This window comes from Rutidosis leptorrhynchoides, chromosome 2 (genome assembly GCF_046630445.1).
Source record: "Rutidosis leptorrhynchoides isolate AG116_Rl617_1_P2 chromosome 2, CSIRO_AGI_Rlap_v1, whole genome shotgun sequence".
Lineage (NCBI taxonomy): Eukaryota > Viridiplantae > Streptophyta > Magnoliopsida > Asterales > Asteraceae > Rutidosis > Rutidosis leptorrhynchoides.
In genome coordinates, this window is record NC_092334.1 from 66367252 (window position 1) to 66394885 (window position 27634).

Consider the following 27634-nt stretch of genomic DNA (forward strand, 5'->3'; position numbering starts at 1 on the left):
TATATATATATATATATATATATATATATATATATATATATATATATATAGTAGAGAGATCAAATGAGAACTTTTTTGGTGTGAGAACCCTGAGAACTCAAAAATACACTGAAATTCGAGCAAAAAAGGGAAATTCGAGCAAAAATGAGACACGTCCGAACAAAAAAGGGGGAATTCGAGCAAAAAATGGGGTAGTCGAACAAAAAATGGGAAAGTCGAACAAAAAAAACACGGCCGAAAAAAAAAAGAAATTCGAACAAAAGTTGTTGAATTCGAACACAAAATGTGTTCTACATTTTTGTATTCGAACAAAAAAATGTAGAACATATAGGTAGTCGAACAAAAAATTTGATATTCGAACAAAAAATGGTTCTACATTTTTTTCGAATTTTTTTATTTTTTTTGCTCGACTATGAATTTTTTGTTCGTCCGTGTTTTGTATTTTTGCTCGAATTACTCTTTTTTTGCTCGAATTTAAGTGTATTTAGGTGTTTTTTGGAGTTCCTAGAGTTCTCACTGGATCCTTTCTCTCTCTCTCTCTCTCTCTCTCTCTATATATATATATATATATATATATATATATGTGTGTGTGTGTGTGTGTGTGTGTGTGTGTGTGTGTGTGTGTGTGTGGATATAGAACGGATATGAATATGTATGTATATACGGAGTATTATTTATAAGGGTTTATCGTCTACATACTTATTTTTTCAATTTTTTTGCCTCAGAACCCAGAAAATAAAAAAACTTGAAATTTTGCCCGCAAGACTCAATGTGCTCTTACGACCTTGCTTCTCGGCAGACGCAAGGACGCAAGGTGCCTCTTGCGACCTTGCTTCTCGAGAGACGCAAGGATGCAAGGTGCCTTGCTTCCGCTTGCATATCATAATCCACGTTTCTTTAAGACATTTCATCAGATACATTACGTCCAATCTGAGTATAGCTTTAATTAACATAACATTATTGAATCATACATGCAAAACACGAAAGTCAGAGGTCCCATGCAATAACCATCGTGGATTATTCAACAATATTATGTTAATTAAAGCTATACCCATATTGTACGTAAGTGTTTGATAAAATGTCTGAAAGAAACGTGGATTATGATATGCAGGCGGAAGCAATGCACCTTGCGTCCTTGCGTTTGCCGAGAAGCAAAGTCGCAAGAGGCACCTTTGCGTCCCTGCGTCTGCCAAGAAGCAAGGTCGCAAGAACACTTGGCGTCTCCCGGGAAGCAAGAGAGCAAAAGTACCTTATGTCTTGCGCGGGCAAAATCTAAAGTTTTTTATTTTATGAGTTCTGAAGCAAAAAATTTTGAAAAAATAGCCATTTTGGTAATAAACCCTAATAATAATCATTTGTCCATAGTTAACCATTTAAAGCACTACAAACAAAATGTGAATATGGGCAGATGAAGAAGTTACCCGAACTATAAAAATTAGGGATTAATATCTAGACGACTTATTTTTTTCCATACACAATCAAACATGCATTAAAGTGTTGTAAGGTACAACACTTTAATAAATGTTTGGTTGTGTATGAAAAAAAATAAGTTGTGCACTTATCATTGCCCGTAAAAAATAAACACAATCATAAAGTACGGGTTATATGTATGTTTAAAGTTTTCAAAAAACATAAACATAAAAATGTAGCGCCAATAATAACCAATTTAACAATATTCGTGATGAATGGTCCCTTTGATACAGGCATATATTTATATTTATGACATAACAAAACTATCATTCTTTTCTTTCTTTTTTATTTTCTCTGGATTCCATTTTCCATTCGTGGTTTTTAAAAATATATAGTCTGAGGGATGAGATGATCATCAGGAGATTATAGAACACCACATTTTGCCAGTTTTTTTGTCGCTGGTACGTATGATAATTCCTAATATTTAATCATATCGTTTATCGTTTATCATTCATTAGTCTCTTGCAATTCGTCGTGTTCTTGCTCTTGATTCTGTTAATTTTATGTTCATGAGGGTTTCTTCTGCATAATGTACGTTTTTGTTTCATACTCCGTAATTTTTTTTATTCATGTGTGTATGATAAGAAAACATGTAAATGATCCATGACAGGATGGTGTGCCTTTGTTTAGCTAAACAAAATGTCTTGTTAGAAATTTATGACAATTGTGATTGCTTGTAATGGATATTATATTAATAACTAATGATAGATACAAATTTGTCTGAAAATTTTATTAAATATGGTTTATGTTTGTGATTTATCTGTTAAGGATTTTTAACTCTATGCTAAATATTGCAGGCATTTGGAAAGGGCGTTAAGTTTCGGCACTGCAGACAAACATTCATAATTGCAATAGATTATGAGTGAGTCCGGACCTGAACGCCCAGTTCGACCCAGTACGTACTTAATTTCTTCAATGGCTTGGGATTTTATTTGTTGTGAAGGATTATTTATAATGTGGAGCCTTAAAAAAATGTTTATAATGTGGAAGTTTTTGAACGGCAGGTTTGGAAAAAAGTAGAGTTGGAGAATTTGGAAGAGGAAAAGAAAACAAATAAACTCTCTAAAGCAGAGTGCAATTAATGTGCCAAACAATTTTAGGACTTCTTTCGCTAAAAAAAGTAGAAGAAATAGTAAAGTCATGTCAGTTGTTGTAGATGAACATGATGCAGAGGATTTAAAGGCAGTTGAAGCTTTACGTCAAGCTTTGATCCCCGAAGACTTATTACCTCAAAAGCATGATGATTATCACATGCTCTTAAGGTTAGATGGTCTTGATTTTGTTACTATTTGTTTTCAATGAACGATACAAGGATAAGGTTTTCCCTGTTTAGGTTATCCGTGTAAGCGGAGTATTTTTACTCTGATTTACGCGACCTAACCAGGTTATTCGTGATTATTTCCGACTTTCATCTGGCCACCTAAAGATATGCAGCAAGTGAAGTTTGAACATGACATCTTATGAAGATATCATGGCCTAACCACTAGGCTATCTTGGGATGGTGTGGAGCATGGGCTATCGGTCGAACCTGATACCATCCTTGTAAACTATAATACATAAACCATTTTGTTAGTGAACCATCCTCTATATACTATTAATGATCATATCTTTAAAACATTTTGCAGGTTTTTGAAAGCTAGGAACTATGATCTTGAAAAGGCAAAGAAAATGTGGTCCGATATGATCCAATGGCGGAAGGAGTATGGCGCAGACACCATCATGGAGGTAATTATGTTCAAATCTCTCAAAAATTTCGAGTAGATGTTTGGGATTTGCATTTTATAACTGTCTATCTACTTATCGCCTGTTTTGACACCAACTAAGCAGGTCTAAACACTCGTTTAAAAACCGTTTATTTGCTTATTTCATAAGGAAGGCTACATAATTAACATTGATGAATATGTGAGCGTTTGCGCGTTTACGTTTTGTTTGTTTAGGATTTCGAATTCAAGGAAAAAGAAGAAGTCCTTCAATACTATCCTCAAGGACACCATGGTGTTGATAAGGATGGAAGACCGGTATATATCGAGAGACTCGGTATGGTTGATGCTACAAAGCTCATGCAAGCCACAACCCTCGAGCGTTATATCAAGTACCACGTAATGGAGTTCGAAAGGACGTTTATCGATAAGTTCCCAGCCTGTTCAATTGCTGCTAAAACACACATAGATCAAAGCACCACCATTCTTGACGTTCAAGGAGTGGTAAGTGAGTTCATCTTTACAAACTACATTAACACGTTACTCGATCAACATTAGCGAGTTTGTTGTCACTTTCATATCATTTTATCGGATAATAATTTGATCGACTGGTTTTGTGAAATAGGGTTTAAAAAGCATGAATAAATCCGCTAGGGAGCTTATCCAGTCGCTCCAGAACATCGATGGTAACAACTATCCTGAGGTACTTATCAATTCAAGATTATATCTCTTTGTATTATAATATAAGGTGGGTTGGGTAACAGGTAATAAAAAGGTGGCAAATTTAACCCATTCCCAGTTTAACTAGTTGGTTTTTAATCACATTTGACCCGTTGATGTTGATTGTAGACACTCTGCCGAATGTACATCATCAATGCAGGCTCTGGCTTTAGGCTTTTGTGGAACACAGTTAAATCCTTCCTTGACCCAAAGACTACATCTAAGATTAATGTAAGTTCACAACATATTCTTGACATCAAATAATGTTTATAACTTTATTATAAATGTGATCCCGTTGAAAAACAATTTTTTTGAGTAGGTTTTAGGCAACAAATTTCAGAGCAAGCTCCTGGAAATCATTGATGCCAGGTGTTTAAACTAAACATACCAAAGATTATTCGTTACAATTTATATACGGTTTAAAATATATACGTATCGTTTTGTATGTGTACAGTGAACTCCCAGAGTTCTTGGGTGGCACCTGCAACTGTTCCAATAAAGACGGTTGCATGCGCTCTGATAAGGGTCCATGGCAAGATCCAGATATCATCAAGGTTATATTCTATAGTGAATTTTATATCCATTTATGCTCAACGTATGGCTCTATTTTTTTAGTTAATAGCAAGCGTCGATTTATTGGTGTCTTGACTGCCGTTTAGAGCTTAAATTGAATTTCAGGCAGGATTTAAAACCCATGGAAATTTGATTCTACCATTTTCATGGAGTCTCAATTTTATTTTACTATTTTTTTCTAAAAAATTTATACTTATTGGCCGGAGGTCCACTCGAAAACAATCTCTTTATCTGGCGAATAGAGAGAGGGATGACTTTCTCTACTTTTGAGAGTGTTTCACTCTGGGTGGAGAAATGATTTGTTTATATTCTCGGATAGGGGAAGGATTGTCTATATCTCACCTCCCCATACATCACACATGTGGTATTGGGTTTTGTTGTTGTTGTTGTTGTTGTTGTTTTGTTAAGTTCAGCGTAAACATCTAACGTTTTTGGTTGTGTCAGATGGTTCGCAACGGGGAACACAAATGTTCATCAAGATCCGAAATCCCAGATGAGAAAACCATTTCCGAAGATCCGTCTACCAACAAGGTAAACATCTGTGTTCTTTTGCTATACTTTATGCATTGGGGTGGACAGATGGGCAGGTTGGGTAACGGGTCAAAACGGTTTAAACACAACCTAACCGAGATCAATGTAGATTGCTAACGTGAGTAGTTCCATCAGGTAGATGTGGAAACTTCAGGAAATCAAGAGCACGTCAAGCATCAACATCTTCCCTCGGTTCAAGAAAAAGTAAGCAACCATTTAACTAATTAAGTAACCGCCTACATTAGTATCCAATACACCATTTTTTATAGTTAATAAAATTGACCTTTTTAAAGGATCCCGCAAGCAAAAGCAACCCAAGTGCAAGTGAACCCAAAAGTCGCACACCTGCAGCTGAAAAGGTTATTGCTGCAAGTTATGCTAAACAAGTGCAAAAGGTTCCTACTCCACAAGGTAAAATATATCAGCTTTTATTGTTATAGTTTATATGTTGCCCGACATTGATAGTGACAAAAACAAGATATTAGAGGTGGCAAATTGGTTCATTCAGTCAAGGGTCAAAATGGGTACCTTTACAATCCTAGGTGGGCTGGAATTGGTTGACCCTAAACACTTATTGTCCACTTATTTTCTTCAGTGTATAATTCCTTTAAACAATCATTGTGCCAAAAATATTATTTTTCATTTTTTACAAATTGAGTGACTTTCGACCCGTTCAACCCATTTGACTTATTTTATTTTCAAGCTAATTTGCTTATACTGTGCCGTATCGGAGTATATAAGTTGAGACTTAACCTGAATCAACCCATAGTGAGTAAATGGGCCAAAAAGGTCACCTTTACTTGATAAATAGTATAATTATAGCAGTATCAAACTCTGATAACTAATAGCACCTAAAAAGCTTACAATATTTTTTTGTTGATACAGATTACTATAATGTCAATAATGCTTACACGGAAGCTAACGATGGATTTGGTAACCACATATTTACGGGTATGATGACTTTTATGATGGGAGTTATGACCATGGTCCGTATGACTAAAAGCATGCCCAAAAAGATTACAGAAACAGGCCATTACCCTAATCATCATGTTTACGAAGAGCCAATAAAACAGAGGCCCGACCCGTACCAATTACAAGCGCCAGGTGGCATTTCAACGGCGGAATATCTATCTATGATGAAACGTTTAGGGGACTTAGAAGAGAAAGTTATTATCCTTACCAACAAACCAGTCGAAATGCCACCTGAAAAAGAGGAGATGCTTAATAACGCTTTGCATCGTATTGAGTCTTTGGAGATCGAGCTTTCTGCTACCAAGAAGGTACATCATCTAAAAACAGTAAATACTTCGAGCAAATTATAGATTTGTTTTTAAAAATGTTATATGTTTATATCGTATAGTCTCTTGAGGACACAAGAACGCAACAACAAGAGTTTACAGCTTACCTTGAAAAGAAGAAGAAAAAGAAAAAGAAAAATCTTTTCGGTTTATAAAATTGCAAGCGACAAAGACTGATTATTTAGGCAAGGTAGAAGGGAAGGTGAGAATCGTGTAACCGAAGGCAATGTTGATATTTTGCGCGCGCCTATATGATGTCCAGGAGCACACATTTGGCTTTCTGAATAGAAACCCGATTCGAAATTTGTGTATCATTTACAGTTTTCCAATTCTTTTATAAATAGATAGTCTTTACATATAGTTAATGATGAATATGAATGTAAATTTACAACCATCACAATGTGACCTATGACCTAGTGGTTACAACAACAACAACAACAACAACAACAACAATACCAAATCCCACGAATGTAGGGTATGAGGGAGGTAGGGTGTAGACAATCATTCCTCGTACCCTAGATTAGAAGGAGTCACTCCTCTGCCTGCGGGTAAAAAACCCGCGACTAGAAAAGGTCGTCCCTCCTTCTAATCGAGAGTAGAGAGATTACTTCCAAAAAGGACCTCCGGCCAATACGAAAAGAAATAATATGGATGCTCATACGGCCTATGACCTAGTGGTTGGCGTCCTCAAATCTCCTCAAGATCTTAGGTTGGCGAGGAATGGGTCAGAAATGGTCACTAGATAACACCATCTCTTTTAGGTTAGCGAGGAAACCCCCTATGAACAAGTACATTGGCTCCCCATAGAGGGTAAAACCTCAAGTAATCAAGCCCTTGAGCGCGAGACCTGGTACCGGGTTACCGGGTGAATTGCGCATTATGCGTAACCTCTGATTACACTCCTCTTTTGAACAATTTGGCATAGCCAGGAACTGAACCCTGGTGGTGTGCTTCATTGAGCAACTCGATGGCCACTCCAGCGGCAAGCCTGAGTGGATAACGTCATCCCTGGGTAACCTAAACAGGAAATAACGTACTCTATTCATCCGTTTATACCGCAAATTTGCATACTTAAAGATCAGGAATTAAAGGATGGGCTTTAATGGTCTATAATTTTGTATAGGATGCAGATATAGATGATATGGTATCACATTCTCCAAAAGTTCACACATTTGAAATATGTTTCAAACAAGCATAGAGAAGTCATTAATATAAAACATACCTCTTTGCAAACAAAAAATAAAGACTTAATTTTGTTTCCGTCTCAAAGTAAACTCGGTATTAACAAAAACCTCGCACACGATTGTTAACAACTTGATAATGTAAAGCACACACGCATACGAACAAATATCACTAGAAGTGAAACAACACATCCAATGCACTTCTCACCAGCAGGATTTTTTCTTCTGTAAATACAAGCAACCGATAAATTGTGTAAGCCACATATTCCCAAAAAAAAAAAGGAGAAAATATGATAACGGAAGCAATTACCCTGAACTTTTTCTCCTCTTGGCTATCGATGTAAGCAAGTAACTCTTCTTGCCTCATTAGAGCTTCATGCAGAGCCTGCACAGAAAATAAAAAATGATGTCAGCATTCAGCAACTCTAATCACACACCTACTTACCAACTAGGATGCCAGGTCAGCTGAGCTATAGCAAGGGACAGCTGAATAACTTATCTAATAGTAGCTAACAAAATGGTGAACTTAGTCGCAACAATATAGGGATTCATTAGATGTAGATATGCCATATTTTGACTTGCTTATAGTTGACTCTATTCGGGTTATGATTTCTCTCTAATGGGTCAAAATTCATTGGAAATGTACTTTTAGTCCGTACAACCTACTATCACTAACTTAACAGTATAATTCTTTAAATCATAAACTACATCAATAATTTATAGAAATCGGAGACAAGTGTTTTGGGTCAAACTAACCCGTTTTAAGACGGTATAGATCTGCACAACCTACTATATCACTTTAATGTGTGCGTGTGCGTTTACCTTTTTGGTAGCGATGAGTTCTGCTTCTAACGCATCAACACGGCAAACAGCAGCATTTAGCAATTCAGCTTTTTCATACGGCATTTCTGATGGCTTTGCTTTAAGTGTGTCAACCTTATCTTCAAGTTCACCAAGTCTTTTTACAACAGCGGAAACAAGTTCTACCTCTGCAAACGGAGTAGGTTCGACGTCTTCAATGGGCACGTTTTGTGCATCATCAGATGACACGTTGTGTAGCCTTTTAGTCACACGGGTCATTGTGGATAGGAAGAGTGTGAAAATGGTCATGAAGAAAAACATAATAAATGCCAGCACTCGATCCGTAAATGTTTTTGGTGCCTCCCGAGAAGAAGATTCCGGAAGTATCCCTGTATCAAAAATTCCAGATCAATTATTACACAGATATCTGTAGTCATTTAAACTTTTGGAACTGACTGAAATTACATTATTAACCTTTTGGAGCAGATGGTATTGGCATTGATGCCTGCTTCTTTAAAACAGAATCAACAGCCTTGTCGACCATGGGAACATACTCATCGTATCCAGATAATTGGCCAGCATAGCTTGTACTTCCAATCACCTTCGACTATATACCAACAACAAAACAAAATTGAGTACATATAAAAAGTATGGTACAAGCAAAAAAAAACATTATATAAAATTTAGTCCCAACTTGATTAAAACCAAATAGGTATCTGCAGCTTTTAGCATCATAAGGCAACCTGCTTGTAATTATATTATTATATATGTATAAAAGACTAATGCTGAATACATGTTATTATATTATTATATGTATCAATTTTAATAAAGATAAGAAAAATTGAGCACTTACTTCTTCACGAACAGGAGTCAGTCTAAGATGGGAATAATTCAATAATGCTTTCGGGGATCCAATATCTTCAGCTTCTGATCCCGACTCACCAGTCGATGTATCACTGCTTCTTAGCTGGTCACAAGCATAACAAAATTGACTCTCAATGGTTGCTATAAATATATATGCAAAAAAAAAAAATAATAAAAAAAAAAAAAATAAAACAGTTCAAAGTGTCTAACCAAGGGTAAATGAGGCTTGGCATAAGCAACAACGTTGCCCTCGCTGTTTAAAACTTTAACCACCTGTCTTGCACGCCGTGCTTCACTATTAAGAGCAAACTGAATAAAGAAACGCGTGAAATGTATGAGTATACAACATCACATAACAAATATCAAAAATTTAAAATGCAATAGTGCTTAATGGTCCATAAGAACCTTTAATATTTCAGGATTCTTCCACGGCCCTTTATCAGATAGAAGACAACCGCCTTTATCTGCACATGTACATGTGCCACCTAAAAATTCCGGCAATTCACTGCACAGTTCTTCAAGTTTACTTTACAGACGTACATTATAAAAAGATAAAAGGTAATATTCCAAATACTAGGTAGATATATATACATATGTATGTATGCATTTATTTTCCATGTATATGAAAATTAGTAAACATATATCATGAGCTACCTGGCATCAATGACCTCAAGCAATTTACACAGGTACTTGTTTCCAAGAACCTGAAACAGAACCGATCCAGAAGATCAACAACGAAAAGAAGGATAATTTCAAGCATAATATGAAGTAAACAGTAAACATACATGAATCTTCGAAGTTGTCTTGGGATCCAGAAATGACTTCACGGTATTCCAGAGCAATTTAAAACCGTGACCCGCATTGATAATAAACATTTGATTGAGTGTCTGCACATAGTCATGGTACCAATTCGTTAATTAAGAGTTGTAGTAATATACGAAGCATGATGCAGTTTAACCAGTTAAGAAATTGTTACTTCAGGGTAATTATCGCCATCAACTTTCTGGAGCCGCATTATGAGCTCCCGAGCACTCTTAGAGAAGTTCTTCAATCCCTGAAACATTATCAAACGTTGATTAGTCGATGCCACGTCATCATTTGAGTCATGATAAAGATTAGCACAATGGAAAACGTTAAACATACCAAGCCTTGAACATCCAAAATGGTTGTGCTTGAGTCTATGTGCCTTTTTGCAGCAATCGAACAAGCAGGAAATTTATAAGCAAAGCTTTTCTCAAACTCACGCACATGATACTTTACGTAACGATCCATGGTTGTAACTTGCATGAGTTTGTTTGGATCAACTTTCCCCAATCTTTCAATGTAAACGGGTCGCCCCTCTTTGTCTACTCCATGATTACCATGGGGGTAATACTTTAGTACATCATCCAACTCTTTGAATTCAAAATCCTGGAAAGTATACAGTAACAGAGAACATCAATATTTACATATAGTTACTTTGCTAGTCCAAGGTTGCAAAAATCGCTAATCGGGGAGTACTAGGTCGGGGACAGTTTAGGGAGTACTCGGATGTTGACTAAGTTTGACTTTGACCAATTTTGACTGATTTTCTGAGTAATCCCGAGTTTTGGCCAAGTTTCCGAGTAATCCCGAGTTTTGACCGTGTTTGACCGAGTTTGACCAAGTACTCCCCAAGCTGCAAAAACCGAGGACTCGCCGAATAATTCCGAGTTCTGCAACAATGCGCTAGTCACAAAGGCATGAGATAAAGCAAAGCATACTTGTAAAACAAATTTCACAAAATAATCACCTCAATGATTGTATCGGTGCCAAAATCCTTTCTCCATTGGATCATATCAGCCCACATATTCTTTGCTTTTTCGATATCAAATTTTCTTGCTTTTAGAAACCTAAAAGCATATATAGATAAGTAAATCTAAATCATCAAAGGGTTACAAAACAAGTTTAGTAGACGCATTTTGTTGTAGCCTAATCCAGCCTGTCAATCGGTAAAATTAAATACATGATCAATAAATATCAAAGATAAATAGAGTAGTACCTCAACATCATATGATAATCATCAAGCTTTTCTGGAAGCAGTTCATCCAAAACTAGCGCTTGACGAAACGCATCAACGGCCCTTAATTCTTCAACATCTCGAATATCTTCAATAGAAACAGAGCTGACTCGACAGTCACTCTTTCTCCTACTGCTCTTTTTCTTGAGAGAATGTTTAAACTTGCTAGATGCATTAAGTGCTTTCTTTTTCAATGAACCGATCCTCGTCCTCCTTTCATCCTCAGAATTTTCAAAATCAGACCTTCGTTCTCTTCTGTCGGATCTTTCATCGTTACCCGATGACCCCTCAAAGCCTATCAAGTAGTACTTATGTTAATACATATTTCTTTAGATATCACTGCTTTAAGAATTCAGATAAAATAATTAATACTACATTTCATGATCAATTTGTCAAAAAAAATCTTGATAATTCTCGGGTCCAATTCTATGAATTTTACCACATTCAAATAAAGATCCAATGAACTTGAAAATGAAATTGTCTGAAAATTAATACTAAATAATAAAAATAGGAATTCCTTAAATTACAATAAAATAAAATAAATAAAACATATATATTCTATGCATTTCACCACGTTCAAATAATGATCCAATGAACTTGAAAATGAAATTGTCTGAAAAGAAAAACTAAATGATAAAAATAGTAATTCCTTAAATTGCAATTGCAATAAAATAAAATAAAAGATATATTTTAAAAAAAGAATTATGCACAATTCATGTAATTAACAGAACCTAACATTACCAAAACCCTAATTTTGGCCCAAAATTAAACGCATACACACACATTCCAATTTAATCACACACACGCAAGTTTTTCATCAACGTAAACAATTAACATATCGAAATTAATCAATTAAATGATTTAAGGAAACTACTTACAAGGCCTGGCAAATCGATCGAGTGGTCCAGACATCGTATCTTGAAATATAACAATCAGAACGAAATCAGTAAACAAATAACAGCTGCATTGTCAACAAAAGCCTTAAAATCAAGCCTCATTTCAACAATTCATTAATTAACCTAATAAAAAATAAAAATAAAAAGTTAGTTTACCTATATGGAAAATAGCACTTAGATCTTCTTGACAGATCACTCGGGCAGTGAATTACATACGGAATTGCATTCACTACGAATTAATGCTATTTTTTTAATATTCAAAATGAACGTGGAATTATTACAAAATTAAAAAATAAAAAATTATCGTCGGCGGCGATAATAATAGAGAAAGTGTGTTCTTATTTATAGTGGGTTAGTAAGGATGCCACGTGGCAGTAAACAATGTGAAAGTGATGTATTGCAGTCGGTGGGTGGGATACTGCAAATCGATGAAATATCGATGTCAAGTCAAGAATACATCTAACGTAACAAAATAATTTTACTCATAAAGGAAAATTATTTGATTATTGCTTTATTTTTAACTCTATTTATTTATATTTATTATTTATTTATTTATTACTCATTACTCATAATTAATTAAATAAAACTAGTTGCTCTACAGATTTTATTTATTTATTTATATGTTTATAAGTTATTATTATATGTTTTTATTTGCAGGTAGGATGTTGTAGGTAACACTGATTTATTGCATTGTAGGCGTTTTAGATTATAGATTAAATAAAAACGCAAACGTGTAACGTGTAAAGAAACTAGGAATTAATACGAGTTAATTTCATTGAACTGACAAATAAATAAAATCTTACATTTAATTTAATTAATGCTTAATGATGATTATAACGGTGACCTTTTGAAAAAATAGGTATAAACCATTAGTGACAAAGAATTATCACTAAATCTTTTAGGTATAATGCGCAATTCACTCGGCATCAGGTCTCGCGCTCGGAAGGCTTAATTACTCGAGGTTTTATTCTCTATAAGAGAACCAATGTGCTTGTTCATAGGAAGTTTCCTCGCTAATTCAAAAAAAAAAAAAAAAAAAAAATCTTTTAGACGGACAATTATATTAATGTAAAAGTGTAAATTAGTAAACAAGTAAATGAATAAGTTTATGTGGCCTAACCACATTATTCGATGAGCATGTTTGACCCTATTTCGTGAGACCGCATGTATCAAAGTATGATCCTGAGACTTAAATTGTTTAAATAGGAAATATGGAGTTTTCAAAATTTTAGCCATACAAATTTCATACAAATTTCACAATTTACTCAATTTTTAGGTGACCAGAACTCCTCCTAAACTCTATTACCTTGAGGTCATGCATGTAGGCCCCTCTCTCTCTCTCTCTATAGTTCATGGATAAAGAGACGCAATTTAAAAATTATTATTTCCATAATGTACTTGTTTTTGTTCGGAAATTATGACCCACTAATTCCCAACAAATGTTCAATCTTCTATAGATTCTATTAAAACATTAACCTTGTGATGTCATAAATAATGAATTTCCCTTCACAAAAACAAATGAAAAAAATTAAAAAAATTTAAGAAACATGTAGATGATGTCATTAACATAAAACTTATATAATTAAAAATTTAAATACTAATTACTCCGTATTACATATTGCTTCTTTTTTCCTACGCCACATAACAAACCCTAAAAGATCCGAACAATTCTATCTTCGTCACTTTCATCTTCGTTTTGTAGGGTTTTTGTTACCCCTAATCCAGAACTTTCTGCCTATGGTGGGGTTGGCCAGGTATGATTTTTTCTGGCTCATTTTCTTCTCCACAGCGATTTCTTCAACCAGTATCTTTTGTGCTTTCAGCGATTTGTGCATGCTCCGTGCGATTGTTTCGGCCGTTTAAACTGTTAATCGTCATGAAGGGTTATTCATTCTTTCGGGTTTACTAAAACCGATTGTTGATTCGAATTAAAGATTAGGGTTTTAGGCGCTAAAACTCCAATCGTCGTCATCACATACGGTATATATTTTAAAATCGATTGTTGATTTGAAGTAAACATTAAGGTATCTTTATTTCTTCAATTTTTATACAACTCTGTTTTGTTTTCTAGGATTTTTAACTTGGTTTGTTTTTTTAGCCTCGAATGGTTTTAGGTGACGGTGGTAGTGGCTTGCTTCAGTTTCAGAATGCTTTTACTTAAGGTATGTCAAAATATGGCTGTTTTTCCTGGATAATATGTTCAGTTTTTCTCTATCAATTTTGCAGTGTTGTCCTCTATTCATTTTTTATATTAGCTCCTTTCATGTATTTGCCCTTATATGAAGGTAGGTCTGAAGCCTCTATCATAGGGATGATATCAAGTTTTATTACTGTAAAATCAGAGCAAGTACATAAATAATTAAGTTTATAAGAGGTGGGTTATATGAGTATGAGGTGTGTACTTTTACTTCCTTGATTTGTCATTGAAAACAAGAAATGAATTATAATATGAATTAAGTTTGATGGTAGGTATCCTTTTATATTGAATTGAATTAATATTTAATTCATGTTTATAGGCATGTATGGTGTGCTGAATGGGAGCAAGTGAGCAACCATATTAAATATCATTTCACTTTGGTATGTTAATGTTAAATTTTCATTTGAGTATAGATCAGTAGGGAATAACTTTTGAGTTTGGAATAGTTTACAGTAAATTGGGTGGGTTATTGTAGCGACCCGACAAAATCGTCATTGACGGCGCCGTCTACTTAGGTCCCGTTACGTGGTCATAAGTCTTTAAAACAACGTTTGACCAAAAGATATGTCGCATTCATTTCAAATGTAAAGATTGTTCAAAGTTTACAAGAATAGTTCCACCACAAGTTACGATACAAAGTTTTAAGTACAAGTGAAACTTATGCGACACAATTTAAAAGTAGCCAAAAGACGCTCCATGTATGCATATATACTCGACACCCAATGCAAGTATCAAAATAATGAGCGGAAGCATGTATCATGTATCGTTCAAGGACCTGAGAAAAACATAGAAATCTGTCAACGAAAACGTTGGTGAAATCATAGGTTTAAGTAAGTAAGTACAAGTGAACCACAAGATTTGCAACCATGAGATAATAGTAATACATTCCAAAAGTTTGTTTCACGAGCACCCAATTATCAATGCTTAACATTCCTTCCATAGAACCCCATCACAATAGTGTTAGAACATACACTGTTTCTCGAAAATACATTTCATTCGTAAACGGTAGCGAACCGTTTGAATGAGGGTTTGTCAAACCCATATGGCCATATAACATAAGTTCTCGCTTACACCCGGCAAGTGTAACTAATGATAATCGAATTGAGGATTTTTGTTCAAACTCGTATGTAGAATGTTTGTTTTCCTGTACTTGTGTTCACTTAGTAAAAAGAAACGTTTATGTTTTTCTCATCCCAAATGTAAGTGCAAAAGAGTAAAAGTGGGACTATGATCTCACCTTGAGTGCACGTACGAAAAGTACTTCACAAAATAACGTGTGCGAAGGATAGTGCTAGTCTTGACCTAAACAAATAGGTCGTATCAATAACGGTAAACACGATAGGTCAAAGATGTTCAATTAGTCCTATGGCTCGTTACGACTCGATTATGTAGCATGTGAAATCAAATTGTCAAGTTTCATGCAAGATACAAGTATATAAACAAGTTAGGAAGGTTGCATAATCATTTGGTTAAGTTTGACAAAAGGTCAAACTTTGGTCGGTCAAAGTCAACGAAAAAGTCAACACGTTCGGGTCGGGTCCCGAACTATTTTTCTGAGGTTTTTAATCATGTATGAGCATGTTAGAACAAGTTACATGTGAATCGGAGGTGCGTAGCATAGCAAACATTATTCGAAAATTGACAAAGTTGGACAGACCACTTTGGCGCGCCGCGCGGGTATATGGCGCGCCGCGCCATTACCTGTGCAGAGAATTCTGGCAGTTTTTAAGTTTTATGCACGAACCTAACTTCAAACAATCACCATTTATGATCCGCAAACAATCAAGACAAGTATCTTATACCGTTGGGAAGGTAATTTGACGAGGAAAACAACTAAACACATTTCATCAATCAATCTACCTATTACAACAACCAAAACCGCATCTAATGCTTAACATTAACCGCATACAAGTTCATAAATGCAATTCAATGATTCGGGCAACCAATTTACATGAATGATATGCTGTTTCGAAGGTAATCAAGCATACAATCCAACTAAACACTTACCAATAATAATCCGTGGCATTCAATGCATCAAAAGTCCATTTCAAGTTCATCAAACCCTAACCCAAATTCACCAAAATCAATAATCAAGTTCATGAAGTTTTCTAAGGCAACCTACACATCAAATTGAAGCTAGTGATACTAGGAACACAATTAGAACATGAACTTTTAACATCTAACAACATATGATCATCCAAAATTCAAGAACAACACACCAAAATTCAAGTTCATGCTAGTTACACTAAAACAACGAGATCGAGCATATAAATTACACACACGACATCACAATGAGCCATAGACACTAACTAACACCATTTCAAGTCAAAAACACGAATTTAGAGAAATCTAGAGTTTTAGAAATGTTACCCAAACGAGATGAAGTTGGTACCAAAATGAAGAGGATGAAGAGAGGATTACGAATATGTAATTTATTTTGTTGTAAGCCTCCTAGATCGGATTTAGATGATGATTGAATGAATTTGGTAATGGTGTGTGTGTTCTTGCTAGAGAGAAAGAGAGAGAGATGGAGATGATAATGAATGAGTGAAAGGGGTTTGACCCTTTGACCTAGTCAAGGGTTTGATCCCTTGTCAAGTTTAGTCCCTCAACTTTCGTTCGGGTGCGTGAATTACCTAAACGAGATAATTTAAAACGCGTATCAACGGGAGATGTTATAAACATATAACGAACTTTATATTAGTATAACGGAAAAGTAAATGGAAAAAGGCGGGATGTTACATTACCTACTCCTTAAAAGAAATTTCGTCCCGAAATTTAAGTAGGCGTAGTAGTCGTTGTTTCTTCCTCGAGATCTTGCGTTTCCGAATTCACGAATAGATGAGGATACTTCCTTTGCATTTGATCTTGTCTTTCCCAAGTAAACTCGGGTCCCCTTTTGGCGTTCCAACGGACTTTAACAATCGGGATTCGGCTTTGTTTCAATGTCTTGACGGAGGTGTCCACGATTTCAACCGGTTCCTCCACAAAATGAAGTTTGTCATCAATAGTAAGTTCCTCTAGGGGAATGACGATATCGGGTTCGGCAAGACACTTTTTCAAGTTAGATACATGGAAGGTAGGATGAACGGAGTTCAATTGAGGCGGAAGATCTAAACGATACGCAACGGTTCCAATACGCTCCAAGATTTCGAAAGGACCAATATACCTTGGATTCAGCTTCCCGCGTTTCCCAAAACAGATTACACCTTTCCAAGGCGCGACTTTTAACATTACTCGGTCACCGACTTGAAATTCAAGATCGTTGCGTCGTTTGTCGGTATAGCTCTTTTGACGACTTCGAGCCGTCCTAAGCCTATCTCGGATTTGAACGATTTTCTCGGTGGTTTCGTGAATGAGTTCGGGTCCGGTGATTTGTACGTCACCTACTTCGGCCCAACAAAGAGGTGAACGACATTTTCGGCCATATAGCGCTTCAAAAGGTGCGGCTTTAATACTCGCGTGATAACTATTGTTGTAAGAGAACTCGGCGAGAGGTAAGTGCTTGTCCCAAGCTTTTCCGAAATCAACCACGCAAGCTCGTATCATGTCCTCTAAGGTTTGAATTGTACGTTCGCTTTGTCCATCGGTTTGAGGATGATATGCGGTGCTCATGTCTAAACGCGTTCCCAACGCTTCTTGCAATGTACGCCAAAATCTAGAAACGAAACGGCCATCTCGGTCGGAGATAATCGATAAAGGTACACCGTGTCGGGCTACGATCTCCTTAATGTAAAGTTGTGCAAGTTTCTCCATTTTGTCCGTTTCTTTCATGGCCAGGAAGTGTGCGGATTTGGTGAGACGGTCAACAATAACCCAAATGGTATCATAACCGCCCGTCGTTTTTGGTAGTTTGGTGATAAAATCCATCGTTATTCTTTCCCACTTCCATTGCGGGATCTCGGGTTGTTGAAGTAGTCCGGACGGTCTTTGGTGTTCGGCTTTGACTTTGGAACATGTCAAACACTTGGAAACATAAGTAGCTACGTCCCTTTTGATGTTCGGCCACCAATATAGCTGTTTAAGGTCGTGGTACATCTTATTGGCACCGGGGTGAATCGAGTATCGTGACTTATGGGCTTCGTCTAAAATAAGACTTCGTAGGTCCCCATAACTAGGCACCCAAATCCTTCCGGCGTAATATCGGAGTCCGGTCTCCCTAATTTCGAATCAAGAGACGAGAATGTTCAAGAGCTCGTGTGAAAGGTTTTCATCCTTGAGAGCCTCATCTTGGGCTACCCGAATTTGGATATTAAGGTTCGTGTGAATGGTGATGTTTAAGGCTAGGACACGATGAGGCACCGCTCTTTCTTTTCGACTTAAGGCATCGGCTACTACATTTGCCTTCCCGGGATGGTAATGATAATGCTAAAAACGAACATATATTTCATAGCATTATTCCTCAAGAAAGACAAGCTTTTAGTTGCAATTGTTCTATTTACAAGTGATATTCGTTTAAATAATAAAAGGTGAAGACAAAAGACAGATTCGACGATTTGAAGACGCAAACGACCAAAAAGCTCAAAAGAACAAAAGACAATCAAAAAGGTTCCAATTATTGATAAGAAACGTCTCAAAATCACAAGAGTACAAGATTCAAAACGCAAAGTACAAGATATTAAATTGTACGCGAGGACGTTCGAAAATCCGGAACCGGGACCAGAGTCAATTCTTAACGCTCGACGCAACGGACTAAAAATTACAAGTTAACTATATATATAAATATAATATAATATATAATTAATTATATTAATTATATATATATTATATATATATATTTAAAACCGTCGGCAGCAGGAAACTCCAAGGGTGTAAACTGTAAATACCTCTCCGCGACTCGCGGAGTTTTAAGGGTATTTGGCCGCGAGTCGCGGAGCCCCAAATTTCACTTCTGGCTATAAAGCCAACCGAATTCTGATCGAATTGAACATCTTATTTCTCAATCTCTCTCTCAATATATACGTAATATATTTATATTTATAATTTATATTTTAATTTTAATTATAATTCTAATAATAAGGGTATGTTAGCGAATGTTGTAAGGGTGTAAGTCGAAATTCTGTCCGTGTAACGCTACGCTATTTTTAATCATTGTAAGTTATGTTCAACCTTTTTATATTAATGTCTCGTAGCTAAGTTATTATTATGCTTATTTAAAACGAAGTAATCATGATGTTGGGCTAATTACTAAAATTGGGTAATTGGGCTTTGTACCATAATTGGGGTTTGGATAAAAGAACGACACTTGTGGAAACTAGGCTATGGGCTATTAATGGGCTTTATATTTGTTTAACTAAATGAAAGTTTGTTAATGTTAATATAAAGATTTACAATTGGGCGTCCCTATAAATTACCATATACACTCGATCGGATACGATGGGCGGGGTATTTATATGTACGAATAATCGTTCATTTAACCGGACACGGGAATGGATTAATAGCCACTAGAATAATCAAAATAGGGGTGAAATTACATTCAAGGGTAATTGGTGTAATTGTTAACAAAGTAGTAAAACCTTGGTTTACACGCAGTCGATAACCTGGTGTATTCATTAAACAAAGTATTAAAACCTTGTTACAATTCGAATCCCCAATTAGTTGGAATATTTATCTTCGGGTATAATAATAATTTGACAAGGACACTTGCAATTTATATTTATGACTGATGGACTGTTATGGACAAAAACCAGACGGACATATTGAATAATCCAGGACAAAGGACAATTAACCCAAGGGCATAAAACTAAAATCAACACGTCAAACATCATGATTACGGAAGTTTAAATAAGCATAATTCTTTTATTTCATATTTAATTTCCTTTATTTTATATTTAATTGCACTTCTAATTATCGCACTTTTATTTATTGTTATTTTATTTTATCGCACTTTTAATTATCGTACTTTTTAATTATCGCAATTTAATTTTATCGCATTTTTATTATTCGCAATTTCATTATCGTTATTTACTTTACGCTTTAATTTAAAGTCTTGTATTTATTTTATATTTTACATTAGGTTTTAACTGCGACTAAAGTTTTAAAATCGACAAACCGGTCATTAAACGGTAAAAACCCCCCCTTTATAATAATAATATTACCTATATATACATTTGTATTTTTATAAAAGTAAACTAATATAGCGTTGAGCTTTGTTTAAAGATTTCCCTGTGGAACGAACCGGACTTACTAAAAACTACACTACTGTACGATTAGGTACACTGCCTATAAGTGTTGTAGCAAGGTTTAAGTATATCCATTCTATAAATAAATAAATATCTTGTGTAAAATTGTATCGTATTTAATAGTATTTTCCTAGTAAAAATTAATAGTATTTTATACCCCTCTGCTTTGACATCAAGTATTTTTGGCGCCGCTGCCGGGGAATATCTTAAAAGCCGGAAGCGCAACGCTAATATAAAAAAATAAAAAAAAAAGATTTTTATCTACTTTTATTAAAAGTCGTTTTTTTTTTGTAAAATTACGTTTTAAAAATTCGAAAAATATAAAAAGAAAAACAAAAATATAAGCATTTTTAAGATTTTGTTAAATATTTTAGTTTTATAAGTTTCTTTATTTTTATTTTAGTTTATAAAAATATAAGTTTTAATTTTAATATCTTTTATTTAAAAAAAAAAAAAAAAACAGAAAACAAAATAAAAAGAAAAAAAAAATAAAAAGAAAAACGCGTAAAAAGACAAAGCTGTCAACTGAATTCCTGAACCCCGCGACTTGCGGGGTTTTCCTCTTTATTTGCCGCGACTCGCGGAGACCCTCTGACACACGGACAAAAACCCTAATCACGGGTTATTTTTAATTATTATTATTATTAAAACCTAAATATTATTATTATTATTAATTTTAGTTTTATTTTTACTTTTTACTTTATATTTATGTATTTAGTATTAATTAGTTTTATTAAAATTGTAAAATTAATAGTTTTATTAAATAAATAATATAAAATAATATTTTTATAAAAATTGTACTTTTTACAATTTTTTGTATATTTTTATATTTTGTACCTTTTTAATCGTTGTAGCGTAATATTTGTATTTTTAGCTCATATTTAATTTTAAACTTAGTTTTTGCTATAGTTATTTTTACTCCTAGATTTTTAGGCTTTGCCGTAGAATTCCTTAAGTGCTTTTTCTTTAGACTAAGATTTAGGTGCTTTAGAATTTTGCGACGCCTTTTTAAGTTTTAGTTTCTTTTTAAGTTATTTCCATTTGGAATTTAGTTTTTCCTTGTAAGCTTTAATATTTTTAGACCTTTTACTATGTATCAATTATCATTCCAATTAGTAATTTCAATTTGCGATTATAATTTTAAGTTAGTTGTAGTAATAAGGTTAAATTAGTTAAGTATTTTTAAGTTTTGATAAGTTTCTTTTATTTTTCCGTCACCTTTTATTTTTCAACCATTTTTTTTTCTTTTTCGACATTTTTCGACGCGCAATCTTTTTCTTTCTTATTTCTCGCCATTCTAGTTTTTAGGACATAGATTTTTATTCTACTTCTTATCTAAATTTCTTAAAATTACGAAAATTTATTTTAAGTGGTTAAATTAATAGACATCAAAATTTTCTGGTTCGTAGTAATAGTTGGATTTGTACGTGGACCGGGTTATTGGAGCCAAACAGTCCTCAATTATATTGAGACCAAACGAATCCTGCCCCTCTGCTGCATCTTTTGGCTATTCGAAACGTGGGCAAAATCAGAAAAGTCTATTGATTGGATAACTTATTATAATTTTTCTTTCCTTTTAAAAACTAATAGGATATTCAGTGAATGCACCGAGCAAGACGTTCATCACCTTTTGTACGTTCACCACCTGTAACTCGATCAAGACATCGTTTAACAAATATAACCGCCGTTGATTTTTCTTTAGAATCGTCATCCAGTCGACCAAGTACTTCAGTTCAAAATACCGATAATCCATTTTTTGAACCCGACCTCACAATTGAGAATCCAGAAAATATTCAGGAACGGTTCATAGATCCTGAACCATTAAACTTTCCTCCGGAACCACCAATCATTCAAACAGAGATTGTTGAGGAACGAACTATTAAATCAGAATCATCTAGTGATACCGAGTCAACAAATTCAATTATGGAGAATCTGGAACCTTTAAGTATGGAAGACCGAATGAGAGCTAAACGCACTGGCCAAGGTCACGCAATTACTCATCCAGACATTAATGCGCCAGATTATGAAATCAAAGGACAAATTCTACACATGGTAACTAATCAATGCCAATTTAGTGGTGCGCCGAAGGAAGATCCAAATGAACATCTACGTACCTTTAATAGGATCTGCACACTATTTAAAATACGAGAAGTGGAGGATGAACAGATATATCTCATGTTATTTCCCTGGACTTTGAAGGGAGAAGCCAAAGATTGGTTGGAATCGTTACCTGAAGGGGCGATTGATACATGGGATGTTTTAGTTGACAAATTTCTTAAACAATTTTTTCCTGCATCTAAAGCCGTAAGACTTCAAGCAGAAATTGTTACGTTCACACAAAAGCCGAATGAAACTCTATATGAGGCATGGACAAGATATGGAAAGTTACTAAGAGGATGTCCGCAACATGGTTTAGACACCTGTCAAATAGTACAAATATTCTACCAAGGATGCGACATCACTACAAGAAAAGACATAGATATAGCAGCTGGTGGTTCGATTATGAAGAAAACCGAAACAGATGCTTACAAAATTATTGATAATACTGCTTCCCACTCACATGAGTGGCACCAAGAAAAAGACATCATTAGATCATCTAAAGCAGCTAGAGCCGATTCTAGCCATGACTTAGATTCCATTTCCGCAAAGATAGATGCTTTCGAGAGACGAATGGAAAAGATGACTAAGGATATTCACTCAATACGAATTAGTTGTGAGCAGTGTGGAGGACCACATTTGACAAAAGATTGTCTAAGTATTGAATTAACAATGGAACAAAGAGAGAATATTTCATACATAAACCAAAGGCCTGGAAATAATTATCAGAATAATTATCAACCGCCAAGACCGATTTACAATCAAAACCAGAATTATAACCGAAATATTCCATACAACAACCAACAAGGTCCTAGCAATCAACAATTATCCAATAATACTTACAATCAGCAAAGACCTAATTTTCAAAACAAACCACCACAACAAACCGATGATAAAAAGCCGAATTTAGAAGATATGATGACGAAGCTAGTTGAAACTCAAACGCAGTTTTTCACATCTCAAAAACAAACCAATGAACAAAATGCTCAAGCATTTAGAAATCAACAAGCTTCTATTCAAAATCTGGAACAAGAAGTAAGTAACCTAGCAAGGTTAATAAGTGAAAGAAAACCGGGAAGTCTACCAAGCGATACAAATGCTAACCCCCGGAATGAAACAGCTAAAGCTATTACCACAAGAAGTGGTACAACACTTAAACCACCTGAAATACCTGTAACTTCTGATGAAACTATTCCTACTCCACAAGAACCACAACCTGATCAAGATAAGGAAAAAGAACCGGTAATTGAAAAGGTTAATGAAAATAACAAAGTTAAGGATAAACCTTATGTTAAACCATATCAACCACCACTTCCTTATCCGAGTAAAATGAAGAAAGAAAAACTTGAAGCCGAGCAATCCAAATTCTTGGATATGTTTAAACAGATAAATGTAAATCTTCCTTTCATTGATGTGATTTCAGGAATGCCAAGATATGCTAAATTCTTGAAAGATCTAATCACAAATAGAAAGAAAATGGAAGAACTCTCGGCTGTTACTATGAATGCTAATTGTTCAGCAGTGCTGTTGAATAAGATACCAGAAAAATTATCTGATCCAGGAAGTTTCACAATTCCATGTTTTCTGGGTAGTCTTAGTTCAATAGAAGCATTGGCTGATTTAGGTGCTAGTATAAATCTAATGCCGTATTCACTATACGCTAAACTAGACCTCGGAGAATTGAAACCAACAAGAATAAGCATACAACTAGCCGATAGATCAATAAAATATCCTAGAGGGATAATGGAGAACATGCTAGTTAAAGTTGGTACTTTAGTATTTCCAGTAGATTTTGTTGTTCTGGACATGGAAGAAGATTCTCAAGTTCCTCTCATATTAGGAAGACCATTCTTAAACACGGCTAAAGCAATGATAGACGTGTTCGGTAAGAAACTGACCCTAAGTATAGAGGATGAGAGTGTTACCTTTTCAGTTGATAGAGCAATGCAACAACCACAATCTGCAGATGATACATGTTATTATATTCAAACTATAGATGCACATGCAGAATTATTAGAAGAATTTCCAGAATTACAAGGAACAGGAGAATGTTCTTTAGGAGAAGGTAATGAACAAATTGATGAAGCTGAAATGTTAGCTACACTTATAGCTAATGGATATGAACCAACAACAGAAGAAATACAAATGCTAAAAGAAGAAGACAGATATCGATATAAATCATCGATAGAAGAACCTCCGAAATTAGAGTTAAAGCCACTTCCAAACCATTTGGAATACGCTTATTTACATGGTGAATCTGAATTACCTGTAATAATATCGTCTTCTCTTACTGAAAATGAGAAATCACAACTCATTTCTGTGTTGAAAGCTCATAAACCAGCCATTGCATGGAAGATTCATGATATTAAAGGAATAAGTCCTTCGTATTGCACACATAAAATCCTTATGGAAGAAGGTCATAAAACGTATGTGCAACGCCAACGAAGACTAAATCCTAATATGCAAGATGTAGTTAAGAAAGAGATTATTAAACTGCTAGATGCAGGATTAATATATCCAATTTCTGATAGTCCATGGGTAAGCCCAGTTCAATGCGTGCCTAAGAAGGGTGGCATGACTGTCATTACAAATGAGAAAAATGAGCTTATTCCTACTAGGACTGTAACAGGATGGCGTGTATGTATTGATTATAGAAAATTAAATGACGCCACCAGAAAAGATCACTTTCCCTTACCTTTCATAGATCAAATGTTGGAAAGATTAGCCGGAAATAGTTACTATTGTTTTCTAGATGGATTTTCCGGATATTTTCAAATTCCAATAGCACCCGAAGATCAAGAGAAAACCACATTCACGTGCCCTTATGGTACTTTTGCTTACAAACGCATGCCATTTGGACTTTGTAACGCCCCTGCAACCTTTCAAAGGTGTATGATGGCGATTTTTCATGACATGATAGAAGAATGCATGGAAGTATTCATGGATGACTTTTCAGTCTTCGGTGATACATTTAAATCATGTCTAGTTAATCTGGAACGAATGCTAATTAGATGCGAAAAATCAAATCTAGTACTTAATTGGGAGAAATGCCATTTCATGGTTAAAGAAGGCATCGTTCTTGGACATAAAATTTCAAAAGAAGGAATTGAAGTGGATAGAGCTAAAGTAGATGTAATTGCTAAACTTCCACATCCCACCAATGTTAGAGGAGTTAGGAGTTTTCTAGGGCATGCCGGTTTTTACCGACGTTTCATAAAAGATTTTTCTAAAATTGCCACTCCTATGAATAAACTCCTAGAAAAGGATGCGCCATTCATCTTTTCAGATGAATGTATCAAATCTTTTAATATTCTTAAAGAAAAACTCACTAATGCACCGATCATGATAACACCAAATTGGAATCTACCATTTGAACTAATGTGCGATGCAAGTGATTTTGCAATGGGAGCCGTTTTAGGACAAAGGATTGAAAAACGATTTCAACCTATATATTATGCTAGTAAGACGTTACAAGGAGCACAAACGAACTATACAACTACTGAAAAAGAACTCCTTGCTATTGTCTTTGCTTTTGACAAATTTCGATCATATCTCGTTCTAGCAAAAACGGTGGTCTATACCGACCATTCTGCTCTTAGATACCTATTTTCAAAACAAGATGCTAAACCAAGATTAATCCGTTGGATCTTACTCTTACAAGAGTTTGATATTGAAATCCGAGATAAAAAAGGAGCAGAAAATCTCGCCGCTGATCATCTTTCTCGTCTTGAAAATCCCGAATTAGAAGTTCTGAATGAATCAGCCATACAAGACAACTTTCCTGATGAATATCTATTGAAGATAGATTATAAAGAAATCCCATGGTTTGCAGACTATGCAAACTACTTAGTTTGTGGATTCCTTGAAAAAGGATTATCGTACCAAAGACGAAAGAAATTCTTCAGTGATATAAAACACTATTTCTGGGAAGATCCACATCTGTTTAAAAGTTGTCCCGATGGAATAATACGCCGATGTGTATTTGGAGATGAAGCTAGTAAAATTTTAAACCATTGTCACACAGGACCAACAGGAGGGCATTATGGGCCTCAACTAACAGCAAGAAAAATTTATGAAGCTGGATTCTATTGGCCTACAATTTACAAAGACGCACACCTTCTTTGCAAATCTTGTGATGCATGTCAAAGGGCCGGAAGAATAAGTCAACGTGATGAAATGCCACAAAATGTCATCCAAGTATGTGAAGTATTTGACATTTGGGGTATTGACTTTATGGGTCCATTTCCAAAATCTCATAATAATCTATATATACTCGTAGCCATTGATTATGTATCTAAATGGGCGGAAGCACAAGCTCTCCCAACTAACGATGCACGAGTTGTAGTCAACTTTTTAAAACGTCTTTTTGCAAGGTTTGGAACACCGAAAGCTTTAATAAGTGATCGGGGTACTCATTTCTGTAATAATCAACTTGAGAAAGTTCTTAAAAGATATGGAGTAACTCATAAAATCTCCACCGCATATCATCCACAAACAAGTGGACAAGTTGAAAATACCAACCGAGCTTTAAAACGTATTCTAGAGAAAACCGTAGGATCAAATCCAAAGGAATGGTCCATTAAATTGGAGGATGCACTCTGGGCTTTTAGAACAGCCTACAAAACTCCAATTGGAACCACACCTTTTAGACTTGTTTATGGAAAAGCATGTCATCTTCCAGTAGAAATTGATCACAAAGCATTTTGGGCTTTGAAGACATGTAATCTTGATTTACATGAAGCCGGACGTCTACGATTAAGTCAACTAAACGAATTAGAAGAATTAAGACATGAAGCATACGAAAATTCGTTAATCTATAAAGAAAGAACGAAGAAATGGCATGATAAAAGAATCAGAAGTTCAAAAGAATTCAAAGAAGGAGACAGAGTTCTTCTTTTCAATTCACGATTCAAGCTATTTCCTGGAAAATTGAAATCAAGATGGTCTGGACCATTCATAGTCAAAAGAGTTTTCCCATACGGAACGATAGAATTAATAAATTCAAATGGGATTGAATTTAAAGTTAATGGTCACAGAGTTAAACATTACATACATGGTCCGATGGAAGTCGACAACGAAGTTACTC

General features: G+C 35.0%; 2 protein-coding genes and 1 long non-coding RNA gene across 3 annotated transcripts; 2 read left to right on the top strand and 1 right to left on the bottom strand.

The window, feature by feature from the left end:
* Nucleotides 1-2328: 2328 nt before the first annotated feature.
* On the top strand, nt 2329-6447 carry LOC139890970 (phosphatidylinositol/phosphatidylcholine transfer protein SFH12-like). The gene is made up of 13 exons (XM_071873906.1): nt 2329-2369; nt 2493-2732; nt 3096-3195; nt 3408-3674; nt 3796-3873; nt 4020-4121; nt 4210-4259; nt 4345-4444; nt 4908-4994; nt 5130-5198; nt 5264-5405; nt 5880-6274; nt 6355-6447. Exons 1-13 carry the CDS (start codon nt 2329-2331, stop codon nt 6445-6447), a joined length of 1764 nt encoding a protein of 587 aa, XP_071730007.1.
* Nucleotides 6448-7464: 1017 nt separating this feature from the next.
* On the bottom strand, nt 7465-12133 carry LOC139890969 (phosphatidylinositol/phosphatidylcholine transfer protein SFH8-like). Its single transcript, XM_071873905.1, has 14 exons — nt 12055-12133; nt 11159-11471; nt 10910-11009; nt 10282-10548; nt 10115-10192; nt 9924-10025; nt 9793-9842; nt 9544-9643; nt 9349-9447; nt 9128-9241; nt 8749-8881; nt 8296-8663; nt 7784-7858; nt 7465-7698 (listed from the first exon to the last, which is right to left on the bottom strand). Exons 1-14 carry the CDS (start codon nt 12086-12088, stop codon nt 7678-7680), a joined length of 1854 nt encoding a protein of 617 aa, XP_071730006.1. The 5' UTR covers nt 12089-12133; the 3' UTR covers nt 7465-7677.
* Nucleotides 12134-13714: 1581 nt separating this feature from the next.
* LOC139890971 (uncharacterized) lies at nt 13715-14550 on the top strand. Its single transcript, XR_011773485.1, has 3 exons — nt 13715-13826; nt 13896-14234; nt 14358-14550. It is a non-coding gene; the product is annotated as an uncharacterized lncRNA (long non-coding RNA).
* Nucleotides 14551-27634: the final 13084 nt, after the last annotated feature.